We start from the raw sequence: 21,990 nt of genomic DNA on the forward strand, positions 1-21,990 counted from the left end.
GCAGGCCTGTGCAGCCAGGAGCGGCTGCTGCCCGCCCTGGCCCTGGCCCTGGCCGGATGGCTGTCAGCGACATGGGGCTCACAGCGGAGTTGCCCCAGAGCTCAGGCCACAGGCGTCTGGCTAGTGTAGTGGGTGCTATTAAATAGCTGTTCCCATGTTTTGTGAAAACGAGCAATTGGCTTGATTCTTGTTTAGTAGCCCAAGAGATTATTAAAATCTTCCAAGAAAAAGCCTAGTAATTATCCCTTGCCACCGCGAGGCTTTGCAAGTTAGTTTGCAGCCTCTGCAGTCCCGCGTCCCTAAGCCTGAAGGAGGGCATCACCATCCTAGCTGTCGGGGCTGCAGTTCAAAGATGTATCGCCTCTTAAGCAGTGCTCCAATGACTCTCCAATGTTCTCTGTAAAAAAAACAACAATCAAAACAGTGACAAAGACAGATGGGAATGGGATTCCAATGACTCTGGAAAATAGGTAACAGGTCATCCCAGCTGAACAGTGGCACTTTGCTTTTTTATAGCATCAGAAAGAGTAAGTTACTTTTTTAAAATGTATTGGTTTACATTATTAATTCCCCTGTTTGAGAAAATAGCGTAAGGCCTTTACTGTTACAGAAGGATGTACAGAACCATGTCCAGGAAATTTCCTACAGCAGAAGGTTACATATTGTTTGAAAATCTATGAAGAAGGTCCTAACTCCAGTCTTTCATTTGCTTGTTTAAAATGTAACATAAACATTGAAATCTTTAATGGGCTTACCTATTTGCTGAAAGAAAAAGAGAACTGATTAGTACCTGCTATTGAGTTTATCTATTTTTAATAAGTACCCACAGTGTGACAGAAACAAATTTACTTATTTTCAGAGATTAGGAATCAAAGCCTGTCCTCTTAAATCACTGTGTTTACAAGTGCAGCAATACAACGCCTTGACAAGCCCCATAGTATCTCTTATCTTACTCTGATAATGTCCTAAGAGAAGAGTTTAGATGTTAAATTTGGAAAGTTTGGAACCAGTAGATTTGAACTCCAGTAGACTAAATTATTCTAAACAGATACTGAATGGCTTTCAGCATCAAATAATGTTTCATGTAATTACCAGTAAGTTGCCTACTTGAGGACACATGTTAGGAACCCAAATCCAGTACCTGGAGAATAGGTACTGAAGACGACAGCATTTGACAGAACTCCCCAGGTCTGGGGCATAGATGGCTATAGTGGGGGCTCAAGTGCAACTATGCAAGTACAACCTCTGCGGTTGGAATGCTGTGGCACTTCCATCACTATATATAAATGGAATAAGGTTGGAAAGTACAGTTTATGTCTTAAAGCACTATCTGAACTAGCTGGATTAGCTGTTTGACATCACTTTGACTGAAATACGTGCATTTAATGTGTTAGATATAAACACTTCTAAAAGGACGAATACAGAAATAAAAGTAGCTAATAAAAACAGACAGGTGCATAACTGGAATCTATTTTAATAGATACATTAAAGACAGAGAACTGACATCCCTTCTTGCTCAACCCCTTTCTCAGTTCATGCAGGATATATTCAGAACTTGTTTGTGATCCAAGTTGTTTTCTGACATCTGATTAAATACTGAAACATGTCAGGCCCCAGTTAAAGATGACCTAGGGCAGCTTTAGCTTGTGCATCAAACCAACATGCGATTTTAACTATCGCAGTGGCTATTCTTTGATAAATCAATACAGTTATTTTCTATACAACAGTTATAAATTATTGGGGAAAAGAGTACTGGAAAATATTGGAATCATAGAATGGTTTAGGTTGGAAAGGACCTTGAAGATCATTGAGTTCCAACCTCCCAGTATTTTCCACTATTTTCATATTTCTCCTCTAGGAATTTAGTCCTGGGATCTCTTCTTTTCTCCTTGTCCCCCAAAGCGAAGATCGTAGATATTAAGTGAGATGCTGTTAAATATTTGTAAGGCTAATTATGCCAGCTAAAACATTACAAGTTAAATGTTACACTGTTGCTGGCAAAGCAAGAAGCCCAGCAATCACAATTCCTCCATTTAATACTGCAATGTATAGTCACTTGGATTGTAAGCTCTAAACATGCCTTGTGTTCCTGCATCACGAGGGCAAGAAAATCCTCTCATTAATCTGGATGGGAAAAGCAGAGTGATGCTGAACAAGAAGGGGCAGATGGACATTGGCTGCTTGCTACTCCTAGCAGAAAAAATGTAATACATTTCTAGACTATCTATTTATGGGCACAATTAAAGAACCAGATGCGAATTTTACAAAAATATCCTATGGTACAAAACTGCTACAGGTCCTGATACCAACAAAGTCAGGTGGGGTGTATGAGCCAGTCTCATCGTTTCTCTGGTTAGGGACTGAGTAGATAGAGATGGAAATATAGTCTGATAATGGACCAGGCACTTTACCAAAATATGAAGTTCTGGATACCTGGATGGCACACATTTATTTTGTTCTCTGAGAAGTTTGTCATTTATCTGCACTTTTAAAACCGTGCTGTATAACAATGCACAAAATATTGTTTCTGCGGAACAATTTCAGGTGTTCTGGAATACTGATAAGACAAATTTAACTTACATTGGAGTGTGTTTATCTTTTGCAGACCTGTCTTTTCTATCCAGTTTCCTTCCTGCCTTACTGGAAAGGGAAGTCAGATCCCTCACCTCAACAGCAGTGGAGGAAGCAGTCCACAAGGGTGTCCCACATCATGTGACACAGGACAGAATATTTTGCTAATTGGGACTATAATGGAGTAAAATAAGGTTCATAGCCCTATTTAGGCCCGTGTAGCTACAGATCTTGCTTTAACAAAATAAAAAATCCAAAACCTGCATACTTATCAAAACCACTTTCACTGCGATAAAGAGACCACAATGCTTAAAGTTGTGTACCAGCCTAGAATACCAGCCTTTTTTGAGGGGAAAAAAAAAAGGACGAGATTATGTGAAACCTGGTTTATACTTCTCTCTAAGGAAGACAGCCTACCACAAGGGAACAAGGTACTGCATTTCAACGAGTTACCATTCCTCGACTGATATGCCATAACTGGCTGTGAGCACACTCAGAAGCAGCATGTGATATCTATAACCACAACACAGTAAGAGCCAGAATACCAGCAAGTACACTATGGCTATGGGATTACCTGCTCAAGTGACACATTCCAGGTGAGTATTCGATTTCTTGCTTATTTGTGAGTGTCAGTTGAGTTAGTCGGACCTCTCCCATAACCTCTGGTGCATTTGGCTGGCACATCTCGGAGGCATGTCTCACATCTGCTTCAACATGGGCAGACAATGGGACTCTAACAAGGTCCCAGTCTAATGTGATGGGACTGCAATCTGTGTTATGGGAAAATAAATCAGGTGGCGATGATCCTAAGATAGGCACAGCAGTCAAGTGATAAACTAAATCTGCCATAATGCAGTACATAATTGCCTCTGGAGTATTTGAGCAGATTATACAGAGGCATAAAGGGCTTCTTAACTTTAAAATTAAAGAAGGATGCCATTTTTTTAAGGCGCTATCTTTAGAGCTTCACACTGGTAGGAGTTGGTTAGCTCTGATGTGACAGATTGAGATCACTTGGGAGTCAAACATTCCATGTACTGTACAAAACCCGACAACAGCCATAATGCCAGCTTTACAGGGACGTTTTTTCAGACACTGTGGCTGGGTAGTTGTTTTCTTATCTTCAGGGATTTAAAGATACCAGAAATGTGGCATTTCCTCAGTACCAGGTGGTAGGGATATTTTCTCTGTCAGTGATCCAGAGCTAGTAGCCTCTTTCTCTTTTCTAAACACTATTCTGAATATAAAGGTGTCAGGCACTGAAATAATAAGCCAATAAAGTATTTCTTCCAGTCTGTTAACCCCTTAAGAATTCTACATCCAAAAATGAATTAAATGAAATACCTCCTGGTACCCGCTGCTGGACAGGACTGCCTGTCACACAGGTCACAACACTCAGGAGAGCTCGGCCTACACAGAGCTATGTCAGACTGTCGACAGTCAGTCGGGTGTACATCCTGCAGGATGTACAGCAGTGCCTAGCAACCACCAGAGCAGTCACAAGTGGAGAGGAGAGCTGCAATTCTCACAATATGCAGATAAGAAAATTATTGTCGTGATATATATTCATCAGCAGATTTATGCACTAATCTGATTTTTTTTTTCATTCTCAAATATAAATGTTACAACTAAAAGGATATAAAAGTTAAGCTTGGTTTAAACAAATGTTACCCACATACACAACAAGCAGCTACATTTCTTTGAGGATTGAAGTCTTTATACAGCATTTATCTGTAGTATACTCTTCCCTAAAATCCTGATGGTGTGAAAAGAGAGGGACTGTGAGACATTTTTCCCATGAATGCATTCCAGTGAAAGTGCTCATGTGCTCTTTGTATGTAATACACACGTGCACACGGGACAGATCCCTATGACTGGCAGTATCCTGTGGCGTGGATGCCTGCATTAAGAGGTTCTGTGGAGTGTTTCACAGGAGTAAAAAGGAAAGTGTACATGTTTCAGTTTCCTCTTAGCAATGGAGGTGTGCCAGATTGTGAATGGATAGCAGATCATATACCATCCATACTGGTGGCTCTCTCTCTCTTTGTCTCCTTTCCATCTAGTCTTTCCACAGAAATTCAGTTTCAACAGTTTTGAGGGAGGCATCTCATGAATCCCAGTTTTTGTAGAATGGGTTTTTCCATCAGTGACCTTTACAAGAGGTACACTGGCAAAAGTAAAATTGCTTTTCTACAATACTTGCCATCTAAGATGCTCAGACTATCTTACAAACCAAATAGGATTTATAATCTCACCGTGAAATAAGTACAACATTAAGTGGGTGCTCCACATTTACCCTTCCTACACTACTCTTATAAGAAATAGGTATGTCTGACCAAATGGAAATGCGATGCCAAAGTTATTAACATAATTATTAATTTAATAAAATAAATAAATAATCAAGGAGTTCAGCTATTTAAAAGCACTTGTGCTTGAAAGAAATGACAGCACAGATGGCACAAAACAAAGAGCTCGCTCGTGCTCCAATTAAAAGCTAAACTCTGACTCACATAATTGCAGATGGAATCACTCCCAGGTACATTGACAGAAGATCATTTTCAGCTCATATAGATTTTTTGAAGTGCCTGGTATAGCTAAGTCATGTATCTGACTTAAACAGCCGAACTGGAAACGCTGACTGTCTTCTTGACTATGAAAATACTCTCCTGCATCTTCACTGAAGCGCACACACCATCCAAGTCAGGCAATTTCTAGAAATCAAACAACCGTTTAGTACTTCCACATCTAAATGAGGCAGACCTTTTTAATGTAAAAAAACCCCAGATAAATCTTTATAATGTATTTGATCCATTGAAGAATTTTTTTTTTTTGTTTTAGTGGGCATTTGTACGTATTTGCTGGGACTGATAAAACAATTTTTTTTTCTATTTAAATAAACGTCACAATCTACTGTTTACACGCAGAAAAGGAATCGCAGCAGGAAAAGCTGGAATCTTATCCTTAGAGAAAAAGGTGCAAGGTAGTTTCCAGCAATAGTAGCTCTTTGCTCATAAAATGCAAAACTAAAGCACGTAGTACTATCTGTAATGTCATGTCACACTTGCCATAGTTAGTTATAGGCAAAGGCATAGAGCAGCAGATTGCTAAAAGGGGAGAGGGAACTGGAGGGGGTGAAAAATGGCCATGCTCTCACTGCCTACGTTGCCAATAACAAAGCCCTGAAAATCAGGCTGGCTCCTGCTGCTACAGGAATTACAGAATATATGGGACTGTGGTGGGAGCTGTTATTCCCAACAGCAGCAACAGCTAACGTTAATCCTTGCCCAGCACCAGCAAAAGCAGTGAGCCTCTTCCCTCCAGCTCTCCCTCTCAGCCCCACTCCTGTCGCTTCCCCACCTGTAGCAAAATTTCAATCCTGCTTTCAGTGCTGTGAAGCTGGATGTAATGTTTGCCGTAGAGAAATACAAATAAAAGTTTGAAAGGCATTTACAAGAATAAAGCCCTAAAGGAAAAAGCTAAACTTTTAAGTGTATGCATTGCTTTTTCACTCTAGAAAAGATAAAGACTTTTGCAATGGCAAAATGGAAAACTGTACCATGCATTTGTGGCATAAAATAATGTTGAATGACATCAAAATTTATGTTCACATGCAGAAGATTTTTAATACATGTTTTTTCATTGTTCAAAACACTGAGGCGTGGCACGAAAAACATTAGACACGTAAGCCATATATTGATAAAACACATGAAAATATTTGTGGTTTACAATTATCAGAAATTAGTTATTATAGAGCTTGGGGAAAGTACTGCATTGACAGTCCTAGTAGTACGTAGACCCAGTGAGCAGTTTTACCTTACGCTTTGCAGGTGTATGCTTCAACCCCGCCCGAAGTGAAGGGACTCTCTCACGATGAACACAAGCAGGTTTCCATGGTGCACTTTGTCACATGAAATACTAATAATATTGCCAATGCCCTCTGTGTCAACAGTTCTGTGTTGAATGCATACAGCCACAGGGAACTACATTTTTTGCAGGTGCTTGTATCGTAAGAACATGTCATCACTTCTTATCTGAGCAGGATTTAAACCAGCAGCCCGCAGATTAAGTTATTTTATTGCAATAGCAGTAACTTTTAGTACAGTTTCTACTACATCACACCGAAGGATAATGTACACTTAGAACATAAGAAGAAAACCCAACAGATGGATACAACAGTGACCAAATTAGCCACCATAAAAAGCATTAGGTACAACACATCAGCCTCCAAATAACAGTCATCTGCTACGTGTCCCCTGGGTCATTCAGGCTCCTCCCTAGCATGTAAGCGTATCTTTCAGTGGTTTTCGTGAGACAGATAAGCCATTTAGTTTTGAAATTTGTCTGAAGTATTTGGAGGGATCCTGTGCTACTTGCTAATGGTACAGATAGGGAAAGGGGATATTTCGCATCAGATGAAGGTGTTGCACCTTTTAAAAGAAATTAAGCACTTTGCATTCAGGCATCTCAGAGCCTCTTGATTCTACTATTCATGCTGAGCTGCAACACTTTATCTCTAGCATCTCCTTTGTAACCTACAGGACACTGAAAATTGAAAAGTGAAGAAAAATATTAAGTCTTTTGACATACCTTGGTTTGCAGTCTTAAAGACTAAGTAAAACACTTAAGCGTATAGTTTGCTTAATTGGAATTTACACCTTAAGCCCACCAGTGCTCCCGTTAAATTTTTGCCTGTCAAAGCAGTAAAATCCAATTAAAGTTAATGGCAACATTCTTTTAACTGGAGATTATCAAAGCGGTTGTGGAATAAAATCTGATCAATAGACTGGAACAGGCAAAATACAGATAAATACCAACACCACGTTCCAAATAACAATGCAGTAATGGATTGGTGTTACATGGAATTTTAGATATACTTTTGTTAAGGTTGGCTTTACCGTAAAGATAAGATAAAGTGGTTTCCCCTTGATTAGGTTCCAAGATAGTCTAACAGAGGTACAAGACACCTTTGTGTCTTGAAAAATTATTCAGAAACTGTTACCTCTGTATTCAAAGCAGGAAGGGGTTCCCACAGTCATTCACCCTGTGTTGTTCCCTGCTACAGGTGAACTATGTTTCTCTTATAAAGCTACCTCTTACTGAAAATACAACTTACCTCAAGCTTAACAATCATGGATTCAGAATGGCAGGTGCAGTGTAAGCACAGCCCACAACCGGATGCTGAAGCCACTCAAACAAGGAGCTCCTGAAAAGCAGAAAGCATTAAGTCTTAGTGTCACGATACAGTTCAGGTCCAGTGCAGTTTTACCTACACCACCCCAAGGAGGTTCAAACTCCAACATTTGAATCCTAATTACATTCAGCTGTTCAAAAGACGACACTGGTCAGAATGGTCACTTCCAGGTTACATACACAGCTCTGTCGCATGTTGTAGGGGAGGTACTCGCTAGAGAGAGGAATAATGAATGAGCTCAAAACCTCAGGTGAGCTTTACCCAGAAAACTCCTCCCTTTGGCATATCTACAGAGGGAACAGGTCATCTGCATGAGAGAGCTGGGCTGAAAGCACCACTCATGTGCTTCTGGGAAGGTCTGCTCTAATACCAGCAAGGGCATCACAGCAATTTAGTCCGCCTTACTCCTGTTTTAGCACCTCAGCATCCCTCTCTCTTCTTCAACAGGTTATGTCTCGCTGGTGTCACTGGAAGCAACAATATTTGCTGTCCAGTAGGGGTAAGTTCTCAACATTGGCTTGACTACGTGCAAAATCTCACTCATTGTAGAACATCCATTAGCATACTTGCCAGCATAACTTGCCCAGTGTAAACTGCAATATGGAGAAGTAAAATGTTAAACCACTGAAGCAGAGGTACTACCAGGCCTTAATTCCAAATAGGATGGGAACAGCAGGAAAAACTGTTCAAGGGGTCCTGCAGTCCGGATGAAGATGCTAATCTGACCCAGCGCTACCTCCTTTCCCACTTGCAGCTCTGCAAACAAGGTTCTACTGCAGATAAAGGTTGTGATCTGAAGGTCCAGAGATGGAGACCCCTGCCTTAAATGTAGGCAAAGAATATGGGAAAGAAGGAGAGGGAAAAGCTCACTGTTTCAGACTACATTTTACACAAGCTAGTGCTTAGCATAGTGTAATGCTGCCAGCAGCACATAGCTGCTAATGCTATCTGAGTCTTCCTCGTTATCTCTTGCTGTGGGTAAATCCAACAACACCCTTCCTGTTTGTCTTGGTCAGGAATGTGATTTGAGGCATGAGTTAAAAAGTTGACCAGAAAATTCACCGCAACCCACCTCCAAAGTACAGGTTTGATTGTGGTGGGTGCTGCGAGACTGCACACCCCATTGGTGTGTGTGTCCTTCCCCTCCCAGCAGGAGGAGAGAGAGACCCTACTCACCGCTTGGAGCTGGGGTTTGCACTGCCTGGGTAGTGCTTGCACCCTTGTGTGTCTCCAGGGTGCTCGTCCTGGCTCCGTCCAGCGCCTGCTGAAGGCTCTGGAGCTGCGATGCATTCAGACGCTCACGCTGTGATCTGGTAACCACGGCGGCATTTTCAGGGCCCAGGTTTGCTATTTGTTCGGGGGACAACGCCTGGGAGGAATAAAAGCAAAAGAAATTGGTTTAGGCTGTCAATTATATAAGGCAGGTAAGGAATCAGAAGTCAGCACTGTCTTGCATTTGGAATGAGAGGAAGTAGCCTTCAACATTGTGTTGCTATAAAAGAGCTCAATAGAGCTTAAAAAAAATCCTCTGCTTTCATTTACTTCACTGACCACTCATCTATCTTTTACCCTTCTCTTTGCTGCTGGGATCTGACAGCTTGAGAAGCTTTCTATGCCAACGCTGCATTGGACACTTCTTCAATATATTGCTGGAGTTTAATTTTCCAGCCACTTCTTTTCTGATTTGTTCGAAGATTGATGACATTATGCATCCTCTTGTGTTTCCATTTATTTCCTCTTACATCTGCTCCCAAGCAACCTCACTTGAACCTATGTTTGACCTTTAATTAGAGTTAGCAGTAGAGCAATGAGATGAAAAAAACCCATGCTTTAATCTCATTATTCAATTTTCTCTTTTAGACTGAAAATCTTCCAAGTTTTGTCATATTAAAACTTGTGCTTAAAAATGAAACATGGCAATTGTAATCTTACAGCAATTATCTTATACCACATAGCAATTAACCAGGTTGTAAAGCCTGCATGTATTGAGCATGCTGGATTGCTTTGATTCTAGTTAACATTCTGCAGTCATAAGAATTTTCGCCCTCCTACACAACAAGCCTTCTTTGCTGCAACAATTCTGCATCCAGATTCTATTTTAGAAAGACTAAATTCCCTGTATGTCAATGGAGCAAACCCTTCCTCATTTTTCATTGTCTGCCAAATGGTGTTCTCTTTTAAACTGAGTAAGCTCATGTAAATGACTACAGGTCCAGAAATTTTGAACTGAGTCTCTTCTTAACTCAGTTAAAGTCCATAACACAATGTAATTTTTCATAAATAAAAATCTGAATAATATATACAGCCATAAAATGAAGTTACACAAAACCTGCGTAAACCAAAACCTGCTTTGAATCTTTCAAATACAGAAAACTCTTCTGAGAAGGTGCCCTGTTATTTGTTAAGCACATTTTGTAGTATCGTCACTATTCTTACTAACAGAAACGTATGCTATTTGAAAGAAATTCTACAGGATGCCATAGATTTTCAATTTTGCCTGCTTTTCAAAGAAATCGTTTCACTAAGGACATTTCAAGCTTATCTAAACTGTCAGTGGTACTGGGCAGAACAGTTAGTGTTCAAGGAGCTTTTCTCTTTTATGGAAGCTGACACAGTTAACTATCTGTTTAGCTCTTCTGTCCATAAGAACCTTGCTTGCCCGAGCATCTGAAAGAGACCAGCCTAGGCAGAATATTAATCTTGTCACTAAGTCAAATAGAGTCTGGGGCAATGATCTCAAGATCCATGTTCTAGTTTCTGGTCCACATTCAGAATGGCTGTAATTAGATCTAATTCCTTTGTGATCTGTATCTGCCTGTACAATCTGTTTTTCAGAGCTAACTCAGGAGAATGTTGCCAGATTTTAGGATAATAAAAAAGTTCTTACATAGTCAGCAGATAAATTTGTAGCTATGATAGCATCCTTGCAAATGCTAATAAACAGAGAAAAAATGCTCAGATCCGAATACAGTGTTGGAAGAAAGAGAGTCCATTCGCTGCTTTCTGACCCTAGATCTTTGCTTTTTCCTTGGGACGCATTCTGAAGAATAAATAAAGCTTGTCTAGCATATTTTATGGGTATCTCAAATACAGATGATATAGCTTAAAGTTAATGTTTCAGATCCTTGACTGCCTCTCACTTAACACAGCATAGACAAGTTCTTGCTGAAACTCAAAACCAAACTATAAATCAGTGCTGCATTTTATTTATACTGGGGTAAAACCGAGAGAAGTTTGGTTAATTCTTCAGTAATCGAGCTCTTACTTGGAAAATTTCAGGAGGTATACGTCTTACTGCTATTGGCTGGAAATATGGCATCAAGTTTTTATCAAAAGCTTTTAATTCATCCTCATTCAAACCACCTAAAAAAAACCACCCGATAGGAACAAAACTTAGTTAATATTCTTTTTATTAGATTTATTTTTAGGCTAATAAAATTTTAAGCATTTATGCAAAATATCTAATAAATGGTTTATTCCAGTGAATTATGGAGAGAGATACCAGTTCTTTTTTCTGGTTTGTTTCTTTCAGTGTATTCCAACATTACAAATCATCTGACCTTAAACACTGGTATGGAAGGTACTCTACCTGAGCTACTTTATCTTGGAAAAGAGACAATTATAAAAATCGATAAAATCATAAGCAGTGTTCTTAGGGAATGCTTATTCACAACCTCTTCTGATACGAGACTGGGGAGCCTAAGCATGCAATGGGAGTTACTTCTTCACCCATTAGGTACTTACAGTGTGGACTCATTGCCGCAGACGTCAGGGATGCTAAAATTTATGAGTGCTCAATGTGCAGTTAAACAATCAAAGCAAAAAAATCCATTAATAAAATTGTGTGTGACCTCTGGCTGAGGAATTCTCTGCATCTGTGAGAGCACTCTGGAGAAGTACGACTCCAGGCTAACCCCGCTCTTCTGCTCTTCCCTGGGCAGCCCATTCTTCCCACTGCTGGAGGCGGGATACCCGGTCAGCTGGAGCACTGCTCCCACCCAACACAGACCTTCTGGTAGCAGCACGGTTCACGAATAGAGAGAGGGACTGAAATCCTGGTTGGTTTTGCCCTGCTTGATTTACCCTTTCCAACTTACAGGACTCAAATGACTTCAGGCTGTGCTCCCCAAGGTCTGTTTGAGCAGATTCAGAGAACTTTATGGAGAATACCATAACTTTTCCTTAGTGCTAATGAACTTGATGGATGTCCACCCCTGCAGGAGACTCCCCTCTGGAAAAAATGTTTTTCTCCAGTCTAGAAAAATGCACTGCTACATGAACCTGTCTTTAGTGCTTAATAACAATGCTTCAGAACCATCACCATCTGGAATCTGAATTTTGTTACCTGCTATAGTACCAATTTCCTGTAAAATAGAGCCATTCCAGGCGGTAGCAGAACCGAACACAGATTCTGTCATCTTCTTAAACTGTCTCAGAACAGGGGTGCTACAGAACAACAGGCCAATTCTTGCAAGAGCAGCACTGCAAAAGGCAACGAGGCTAACGTTACATGCTGCGATTACATGCAATACTAAATATGCATGAAATATACTTAGTCTGCTGTAAGAAGAGTGTAAACCCATTTTCAATTTAAAATGCATGTACACAAATTGCATACAAATGTTTAATGCTTTAAACAAAAACCTGTGTTTCTCAGTGCAATACTTAAATCATAGAATGTTTTGGGCTGGAAGGGACCTTAAAGATCATCCATGGGCAGGGACACAGTGCGATATAAATGGCAGAGGAAACCTAAAACAGAATGTATTTTAAACAACTGGTGTATGCCTTCCATAACAGTTATTACCATTCTAAAAGCATTTAAAATGTAACAAGTGTCCTTTAGGCTCTGGAAATCTTGAAGGAAAACAAATCGCACAATAAATTTTATCCATAGAGATACTAATATATAATTAAGTATTAAATGAAGTACCTGAATTCAGCAGTCCTTATGGCCATGATTTCTGTGGAGTTCAAAGCACAGAGAATAGCTCCTAATCCAACCAAATCAAAGCTTTTTAGTGTACTGATCGTCTGGCCAGAGTCTTCTAGAAAACCTTGCAAAATAGATCTTGCCTACAAAAGCAGTAAGATATTATGCATGAACAGCATAAATATAATTGAAGGGTTTCTTACCAGAAGCTCAAACTCTTACCAGAAGTTAGGGACCATATATAATCCTGAGCTTCCCTGATGTAATTAATTGGAGTTTTGTCATGGCCTTCAGGAGGAGCACAATCACCACCTATAAGTGACACTTAAATGGCACTGTACCACAACCACTGCCCAAGCGCGAGTGATTTGAAAGCACTTTGTGCCTCTTCTGCTGGGTCACAAGGAAACACTTAACCAGAAGAAACAGGTGTTAAGTCACCTATCAAAACTGCCAATTCAATTAAATTGCTAGAAAAAAGGGCAACAATATGAAATTTTTAGTTTTTCTAATACTCGGATTGTCTTGTCTTATTTAAGTGTCATACATAGGTGGTGACCTGTGTTTAGGATTAATGTTCAGATATGAATGGGATATTGGTACTAAAATGCCTTTGCAAGCCTAAGTCATTTAGGATGGTGCTCCTCCTAAACTAACCAGTTAAACCATTTAAAAACTGTGTGTCTAGCTTAAGCCTGCCACCAAGGCATCCTCCAAAGTCAGTGACAGAAACGAGCATCTTCCAAGGTTTCCTAATCTATCCACAATGCTCAGCCTCAAATGACTAGCTTAAACTAGCTGCCTAACTTTTAGACAACTGAAGTTAGGCAGGATGAATCTCTTTTACCTAGCTGTTCTTAGTGACAGCAGGAAACCTCAAAAACCAACTAGTACTGTATGAAACCCTCCCAAGTGTTTCCTTCTGATGGTGCTCTTCAGAACAAGAATCTATTAAACAGATTTGTGATATTCTGCCAAGGCTGGCTGCCATCATGCTGGCATCTGTGCAAGCAAGGAGCCCTGATGGTATGGGTCACAGAGTCAGAAATATGCCGCCAATTGCATATACAAATAAAAGCTTTTAACTCTTTATTATGAAAGTCCCATTGACATAACTAGAAATTATTCACGCAAAGAAGAAGAGAGGAGCATATTCGCTAATAACTTAGGGTTCTAGGGCAATGGATGCTGGGATTGGGGCCACACGACCTCTTCAGTGATTACTCTTAGTGAGGAAGAGCTAATATCTGCTAGCAGTGTTCTATTCTGGGGCCAGTCTGAGAGGAGCTGCTGATCTCTTTCTACTACTTAGTGGGCAAGTGCTAAAGAATACACTAGTCACCACCACAATTAAGAGTGATTGATGTCCCCTTGGCCATCTCACCAGGGAAGCCAGCAGCTACCTGCCCGCTGGGGTCACCGCTGCAGAACAGCAGCAGGGCACAGTGTGGATTGCTGCATCTGTTTCCTAGGCGATTCCAGGACTACAGCCCCAAAAGGGGTGAATCCAGAGCCTTTCGCCAGGAGTACATTCCGTAACACACTTACCTGGGTAAGAGTCCATTCTCTTTGCTGACTAAGTACAGAAATGGTGTCTACAGAATGCAAATCCAGCTCCTCGATTTCGTGTTCGGTGAGTGCCAGAGCAACGTGGCCCAGGGAAACAATATGATAACTCTTCCAGTCTGGCAGTGGTCCCCAAACCTTTGGAAGAGATTCATTAACGTCTGTTAGGTCATTATGAATCTTCTTCTATATACATTGTTCTCAAACCCCTTGGTTTTCCAAGTCCCAATACCCAAAGCATGCCTCTGCACACAAAAGGCAGAGCTAGCTATTATGAAGGTTTTTGAGGCTCTACACTAATAATGGTTAGTTTATCTAAAAGTGCTGCCACTTGTACAGCTTGAGCTTGTTGATAAGTCAGAGCAGGGACTGCTGGAAGTGTTGCTGTAGGAGCAAGTACCACTAAAAACAATGAAAACACAAGCCTGTGCTGAGATCCACACTGTTACACCACTACCATGAAAGCAGCCCCTGGACTACCCAGGCTTCTACACCACCCGCAGTCGCTCTGGTGGAGGGGCTTCAAATTGCTTTGGTGACCAGTCATTCTGGCTCAGTCATCGGCAAGACAAGCAGAAATCGAAGCAGAGAATCAGGTAATACAGACGAAGAGCCAATTCCTACAGTTCTGATTTCTAGTCTGTGTGCATACAATATTAAAAAAAAATAATAATTATTTAAATATGTTTGTACAGATAGAGTTAAATTTGTAAAGCTCTGTAAAAACAAAGAAATAAGCAGGGACTCTTCTAAACCAGTACCAATGTATTTAAACGGACAAGTTCCACTGCTTTTAACTTTATCGGTGATATTGTTACAGTGACTCAAAAGCTGTCACAGATCAGCCCTAAGAAAATTTTGATTTCAGGAAAAGGTCTGCCTGAATAAGGGCTAATGAAAGTCCATCAAGAGCCAGAACTGTCAATTACATTTAGCTGGAGATGACAGAAGACTGTAGTCAGTATCTCTCAGGGTGTGGCCAATTGTCTTTACAGAAAGAAGACACTGGGTTTTGGCTGGAGTGACTTGAACAAGACAGACATGCATTAAAAAAAAAAAAAAAGAAGAGCTCCCTTTAAAGGTCTCCCGTACTTCAGCAACTTTGCTTTATGTCAGTCAAGACATGACAGTTTTCTAGTACACGATTATGCTGCTAACTCCACACAGAAAAAAAACCTTAAAAGTCTAGTCCTGGGCTAAATTGATCGTTCATGCTGATTCATGGAAATACTTATTGCACCTTCAGCATAGCTACAATTTAACTTTTCTTCAAAAAATTAGAAAGGTCAAAGCTAGTAAGGATTTGTTGAAGGAGTATCTCTGCAGTTGCCTACTAAGCAGCTTCAGACACACGTGAAGCTGTGCAACCTGCGTAAAAGAAAGAAAAAGGGCCGGACCTCTGGAGTAAGATGCTCCTTACACAGAGTTGCACGCTGTGCTGTTTGCACCAATGTGCATGTCCGATAGCAAGCAGCCTCAGGGCTGCCGGCTTGCTCATCCCAACTGTCACCCTCGGGGTTAGGGATTTGTTTAGGAGAGGCTTTGCTGGACCTGTATCTCCTGACTGAGCTTCCACCAGATCTTTTATGTTGGTTTTATGATGTCATAAAGAAACAGAAAAAGGGTCTGAGCCTCGGAAATGTCAATGTTTTCCAAAGAAAACAGATAGTAAAAGCATGAGCCCAATTTTAAAGCTCTTAATTCTCTAGCTTAAGAGATATATGAAACACACGCAGTTAAAAATGTCACGTGTCTATTTCCTGATCTAGGTCATAAAATACAGAATTTGAAGTACTTCATAAATAGTATTATCCAACAGTGCTGGATGAAGTCTCAGACATAATGATATAAATAACACAACACATGAAACTGAAACACTCCTTTGTCCTCACGCACCTAGAGACTTCAGAGCCCTACAGCTGTCACTATCGCAGAGCTTGGAGACCTTCCACTTACAAGTGAGCTAAGCTTCTTACTTTCATTAAGACACCATCTGATAACTAGACTTTTTGAATTAGTTTGGGACCATGAGTAGTACGCAGTTTCTTTTAGGGGAAATCAATCAATTTAGGAGAAATTAAAGCTGGCTTAATCAAACCTTTAATCAAAGATGCCCTTTAGTTAATAACATAACAGCAGCTTATGCACATAATTTTGAAGAGCTTTGCCTGTACTATCTGGTTTCTCAAGCTTCACGTTCAGTGCATCACCATGTTGCATTTTACAAAATAATATGTAGGAAGTCTGTCTTTGTTTAGCAGCAATCTGTCTTACAAATACTCACACAGACAGAATAGACTTTAATTCAGTGCACCACAGATCTGTATATCTGTGAGTTGAGTGCAGCTGGGATATGACTGTATTAATATTCCCTACAACAGATATCACTCTAAGAACACCATTATGTTGCACAGCTCTGAAATATTTTAGTTCCCACTATCTCAGATGAGCACTGTTTTTATTTTCTTCTAGGATTACATGTTTTTCCCTTTTCCTACCCGTGTGTCTCCATGCTGGCAGACGGAAGCTGTCTTGGGAAGAATACATTTGGTGCAGTGGGCTGTTGTCCTACTGCAACAAGGCCGCAGAGACAGAATTGCAGAGACTCACCATCTGCTTTTGGAAATCTGGTTAGTGCCGCTTCTCTTCGAGGACCTCCAGTTCAGGAGTTTTAGAAGCTGAGCATCACTGCTAAAATCTGCACTGTTGGCCTTATCTCTCGCCCATGACAAGCTATGGGATGACAGGCAACAGTTAGAGGGACAGGGTTCTGGCAAGGGACCTCAGCCTGTTGCCCTGAGAGGTGCTGAGTACACTACAGCACACTTGAAATCTTACAGAGATGAGCCAGAGGCTCCTGAGATCATAGGAGCCAAGAAGGAAACACCAGTGAAATACCTCAAAGAATAAGGTATGTTCCTCTGAGAAGATGATGCGGCTGACAGCCCAGCTGAAGTGCCTCCACACCAATGCACACAGCATGGGCAACAAACTGGAGGAGTAGGAAGCCACCGTGCTGCTACAAAGCTACAACCTAGATGCCATTACTGACAGCTGGTGGGAGGAATCCCATGACTGGAGTGTGGCTATCGATGGCTACAGGCTCTTCAGAAGGGACAGGGGAGGAAGGAGGGGCAGAGACATTGCCCTCTTCATCAAGAAATGGATAGAGTGTGAAGAGCTGTCTCTGAAGAATAGCCACAAGCAGGGCGACAGCCTGTGGGTAAGAGTTAAAGACTGAGGCAACAAAGGGAACCTTGTGGCTCATGTCTACTACAGCCTAGCCGATCAAGGGGAGCCTGTTGATGAACACTTCTTACTCCAGCTCCAGGAGTCATTGTACTCGCAGGCTCTCATTGTGCTGGGGGACTTCAACCACCCTGACACCTACTGGAAACATAGCATGGTGAGCTGAAGGCAATCCAGGAGACTCCTGGAGTGCATCGAGGATAACTTCTTAAGGCAGGTAATAGACAGCCCCACCAGAGGGGATGCGATACTGGATCTGTTGGTCACCAACACAAGTGAGCTCACTGGTGACATCAAGACTGGAGGCAATCTGGGCTGCAGTGATCATGCACTGGTGGAGTTCTCAGTCCTGAGGGATATGGGCCCAGGGAAGAGTAAAGTGTGGACCCTGAATTTCAGGAAAGCAAACTTCCAGCTCTCCACGGAGTTAGTCAATAGGGCCCCCTGGGAAACTGCCCTCAGGGACAAGGGAGCAGAACAGAGCTGGCAGATCTTTAAGGACACTTTCCATAGGGTGCAAGAGCTCTTGATCCCCAGGTGTAAGATATCAGGAAAGGAGGGCAAAAGACTGGCACGGCAGTTGAGACCTCCCGGTCAAACTAAAGGGCAAGAAAAAAAATGCACTGGCAGCGGCAGCAGGGACCGGTATCCTGGGAATAGTATAGGGACGCTGTCTGGTTGTGTAGGGATGGGGTCAGGAAGACCAAGGCACAGCTGCAGCTGAACTTGTCAAGGGACATAAAGAATAATAAGAAGGGCTTCTACAGGTATGTCAGCCAGAAAAGGAAAGTCAGAGAAAGTGTACCCTCCCCCCGATGAGCAAGACTGGCAAACTGGTAACAACAAATGAGGAGAAGGCTGAGGGACTCAACAACTTTTTTGCCTAGGTCTTCACTGGCAACATCTCTCCCCACATCATCCAGTGGATGGACCACAAGGCAAGTCCCCCTCTAGGGGAGCAAAGTCCCTCCGACTATGAGAGAAGATCAGGTTCGTGACCACCTGAAGAACCTGAACATACAGAAGTCTATGGGACCTGACGAGATACATCACAGTGTCCCGAAGGAACTGGCTGGTGTATCTCCATGATATTTGAAAAGTCATGGCAGTCAGGTGAAGTCCCCGGTGACTGGAAAAAGGGAAACATCGCACCCATTTTTAAAAAGGGTAGAAAGGAGGACCCTGGGAACTACTGGCCTGTCAGCCTCACCTCTGTGCCTGGGAAGATCATGGAACAGATCCTCCTAGAATCTATGCTAAGGCACATGGAGGACAGGGAGGTGATTCAAGATAGCCAGCATGGCTTCATCGAGGGCAAGTCCTGCCTGACCAACCTAGTGGCCTCCTATGATGGAGTGATTACATCAATGGACAAGGGAAGAGCTATGGATGTCATCTGTCTCGACTTCGGTAAGGCCTTTGACACAGTCCCCCACAACATCCTTCTCTCTAAATTGGAGAGCTTTGCATTTGATGGGTAGACTGTTTGGTAGATGAGAAATTGGTTGGATGGTGGCATCCAGAGGGTAGTAGTCAATGGCTCAATGTCCAGTTGGAGATTGGTGGGGCACCTGGGTCGGGGCAATGCCTGGTATCCATACAAGCTGGAGGATGAAGGGATGGAGAGCAGCCCTGCCGAGAAGGACTTGGGGGTAGTGGTGCGGAAAAGCTGGACATGAGCTTACAATGTTCACTCACAGCCCAGAAAGCCACCGGCATCCTGGGCTGCATCCCCAGCAGCGTGGCCAGCAGAGCGAGGGGGGGATTGTGCCCCTCTGCTGCGCTCTGGGGAGAACCCCCTGCAGTGCTGCCTCCAGCTCGGGGGGTCCCCAACAGCAGAAGGACACGGAGCTGGTGGAGCGGGGCCAGAAGAGGCCCCGGAGATGCTGGGAGGGCTGGAGCCCCTCTGCTGGGAGGACAGGCTGGGAGAGTTGGGGGGGTTCAGCCTGGAGAAGAGAAGGCTCTCGTGAGACTTTATACCGGCCTTTCAGTACTTAAAAGGGGCTACAGGAAAGGGGACAAGCATTTTAGTGGAGCCTGTTGTGACAGGACAAGGGGCAATAGTTTTAAACTAAAATAGGAAAGACTAGATTCAAGGAAGAATTTTTTTATGCTGAGGGTGCTGAAACCCTGGGCCCAGGTTAGCCAGAGAGGTGGGAGATGCCCCATCTCTGGAAACATTCCAGGTCAGGTTGGATGGGGCTTTGAGCACCCTGATCTAGTTGAAGACGTCCCTGCTTATGGCAGGGCGGTTGGGCTAATGGTCTTTAGAGGTCCCTTCCAACCCAAACCATTCTATGATTCTGTCTACCCAAAAGTCATGCTCAGCTCCACTACTCTGGCTGCAGCTGCTGGTTTAAGGAGATGCTGCCCAGGTCCACCTTGAACCCTGCTCCTGCTTTCCTCCAGAGGTCACAGCCCTCAGATCTCCAAGCATCTGCACTCTTACTACTTGCAGCCAACTGTACTTATAGATGCTTCATTCTGTCAGAAGGATCTGATGGGGCCTAAAAAGGGCTTTTAAAACGCTGGATCGTTTCTACAGAATGGGATTACAGAGTAGCTAGCCACGCAGAGATGGAAGCAGAGCGCTGACAACTCCATCAGGTGCTGGTGACAGGAAGCTGAAGATAGGTTGGGGATGGTAAGCTCCGCACCTCTGGGTTTTCTGCAACCAAAACAACTTGTCTGACGGTACCCTAAGGCTTTTCCTTGCTGAAACAGAAGTATGTTTGGGACAATACCTGTCCCCTGGCAGTGCAGGCAACCACAAAGCAGCCAGAGGTGACCCCAGCAGGGGTAACCCGCAACAGCACCAGCAACAGGGATGGGGCAAGGTCTGACTTCTCTGCCAGCCCACCGGTGGCTGACGCAGTGCCGCTTGGAGCCCAGACACCTCGCTGGTGCTCTGCCCCGGCACGTGCTGAACTGCCGCGAGCACGCTGGTGCAGCTCCTGCACCACAGGGCCAGGCTGGGAGCCTCCTGCACTGCTGCCGCGGCGCGGACATCACGTGCGGGCTGAGCCCAGGGCAGAGACCTCTCTCAGGGCTCCAGAGGAGCTGCACTGCTGCACTGAACAGAAGAGGCGCCAGCGGTGCTGCAGGAGCGGTGACGAGAGCTGAGACTGCAGCCCCGTCCCTCTCCATGAAGCTGCAGTCTGGCAAAGAGAGAGGTCTCTCTGCTGTCTCTCTGTCAGTTGCACTCACCAGTAACATCCCAGTCAAGACAGATGGGATTTTTTTTTCCCTCCCTAAAATTTTCCACTGATAGGTTTGTCCCTGCCTGTGACAAGAAGGTGGGAGAATGAGCTTTATTCAGCTAATAGCAGTGTCTTTCAGTCAGTCTGGTTTTACACCACTGTAAACTATATTTAACATCGACGTAGAGAGTTTAGCACGCTGAGCTTAATTCTCGGCAGGCCAATCAACAGCCTATCGTACTGCTTGCTATTTTTTCACTTATGAAAGAAAAGTGAGAAGCAAGCAACTGAAGAGCAATTCAAAAGTAAAAGCACTTAAGTTTTTCAGCTGCCAGTAGCTCAGAACTACTTGCCTGTTGGCTCTAAAGCAAGGGCAATAGCCTTCTATCACCATCTCACATTATTTTTCCAATAAACAATAGATATTCTTGCAGCAGTAGTGACATTGCCATAGCACGGTTATTTTAGAACAGCATAGCTCAATAACAGCAAATCAAATTATGGACTTAATTTTCCTTCACAGACAGGATAGTTACCTGCTTGGCTTTTTCCTTCAAGGCAATAAGCTGGGAGGTGTTAAAACCTGAGATAGTCCCAAGAAATTCCACATTTTTGTCAAAAGTCCCTGCATCCATGCACTTCAGTTCCTGAACCGACCAAAAGACATTTGCTTCAGCTAATTTAATAATGTCATCTGAAGAAGGAGCTCTGGTTCCCAGGCAATCTGGAAAAAAATTCAAATAGCAAAAGTTTTCTTCAAGGCAACTGAAAAAAATAAATCAAAGCAATATAAAGATTTAAGAGGGTGACAGACTACGAATTAACTGCAGCTGATGTGATATTGATAAAGTAATGATTTAAAGAAATTATTTCATTGCAAGATATTTCTATTGTTAACATCCTGGATACAAAAACTAGAATTTGCCTAACTTGCAAGAAATTTGTTATATTCTTTGTCCTCCAGAGGCAGTGCATGCTGGGAAAGAAAACAGGAGTAGACATGTATTTCACAACATTCACAATATAGGACGCCACAATAAAACTAAAATCTGGATGTGTGCAATAAGAGTAACCAATATCTTGCAAGTTTCTTTCAAGTCTAATTCCCCAAAGGCATCAGAACCCAGGCAAGGGCTTGTTCTGAGGCAAAACCTCCATCCTCTGGGAGCCTTGCCTGAGTGAGAATGAAATGCAAATCTTCGGGATGACTCCATATCACTGTGTCATTGTTCACAAAAAAATGTTGCAGCTGAATAAACTTGTCCACATTCAGACCGCAC

At 42.6% G+C, this 21,990-nt stretch overlaps 1 protein-coding gene across 1 annotated transcript in view; it reads right to left on the reverse strand.

Annotated features, from left to right (window-relative positions):
• Positions 1-8,302: 8,302 nt before the first annotated feature.
• OTOA (otoancorin) overlaps positions 8,303-21,990 on the reverse strand; it is a 38,497-nt gene continuing 24,809 nt past the window's right edge. Inside the window, exons 22-28 of the mRNA XM_009886321.1 lie at positions 21,247-21,434; positions 14,244-14,399; positions 12,696-12,838; positions 12,108-12,244; positions 11,028-11,125; positions 8,939-9,131; positions 8,303-8,355 (exon numbers count right to left, since the gene is read on the reverse strand). Of these exons, the coding sequence (XP_009884623.1) occupies positions 8,303-8,355; positions 8,939-9,131; positions 11,028-11,125; positions 12,108-12,244; positions 12,696-12,838; positions 14,244-14,399; positions 21,247-21,434 (968 nt within the window). The remainder of the gene's footprint in view (positions 8,356-8,938; positions 9,132-11,027; positions 11,126-12,107; positions 12,245-12,695; positions 12,839-14,243; positions 14,400-21,246; positions 21,435-21,990) is intronic.

Source organism: Charadrius vociferus, unplaced genomic scaffold (genome assembly GCF_000708025.1).
Source record: "Charadrius vociferus isolate BGI_N301 unplaced genomic scaffold, ASM70802v2 scaffold430, whole genome shotgun sequence".
Taxonomy (NCBI): Eukaryota; Metazoa; Chordata; class Aves; order Charadriiformes; family Charadriidae; genus Charadrius; species Charadrius vociferus.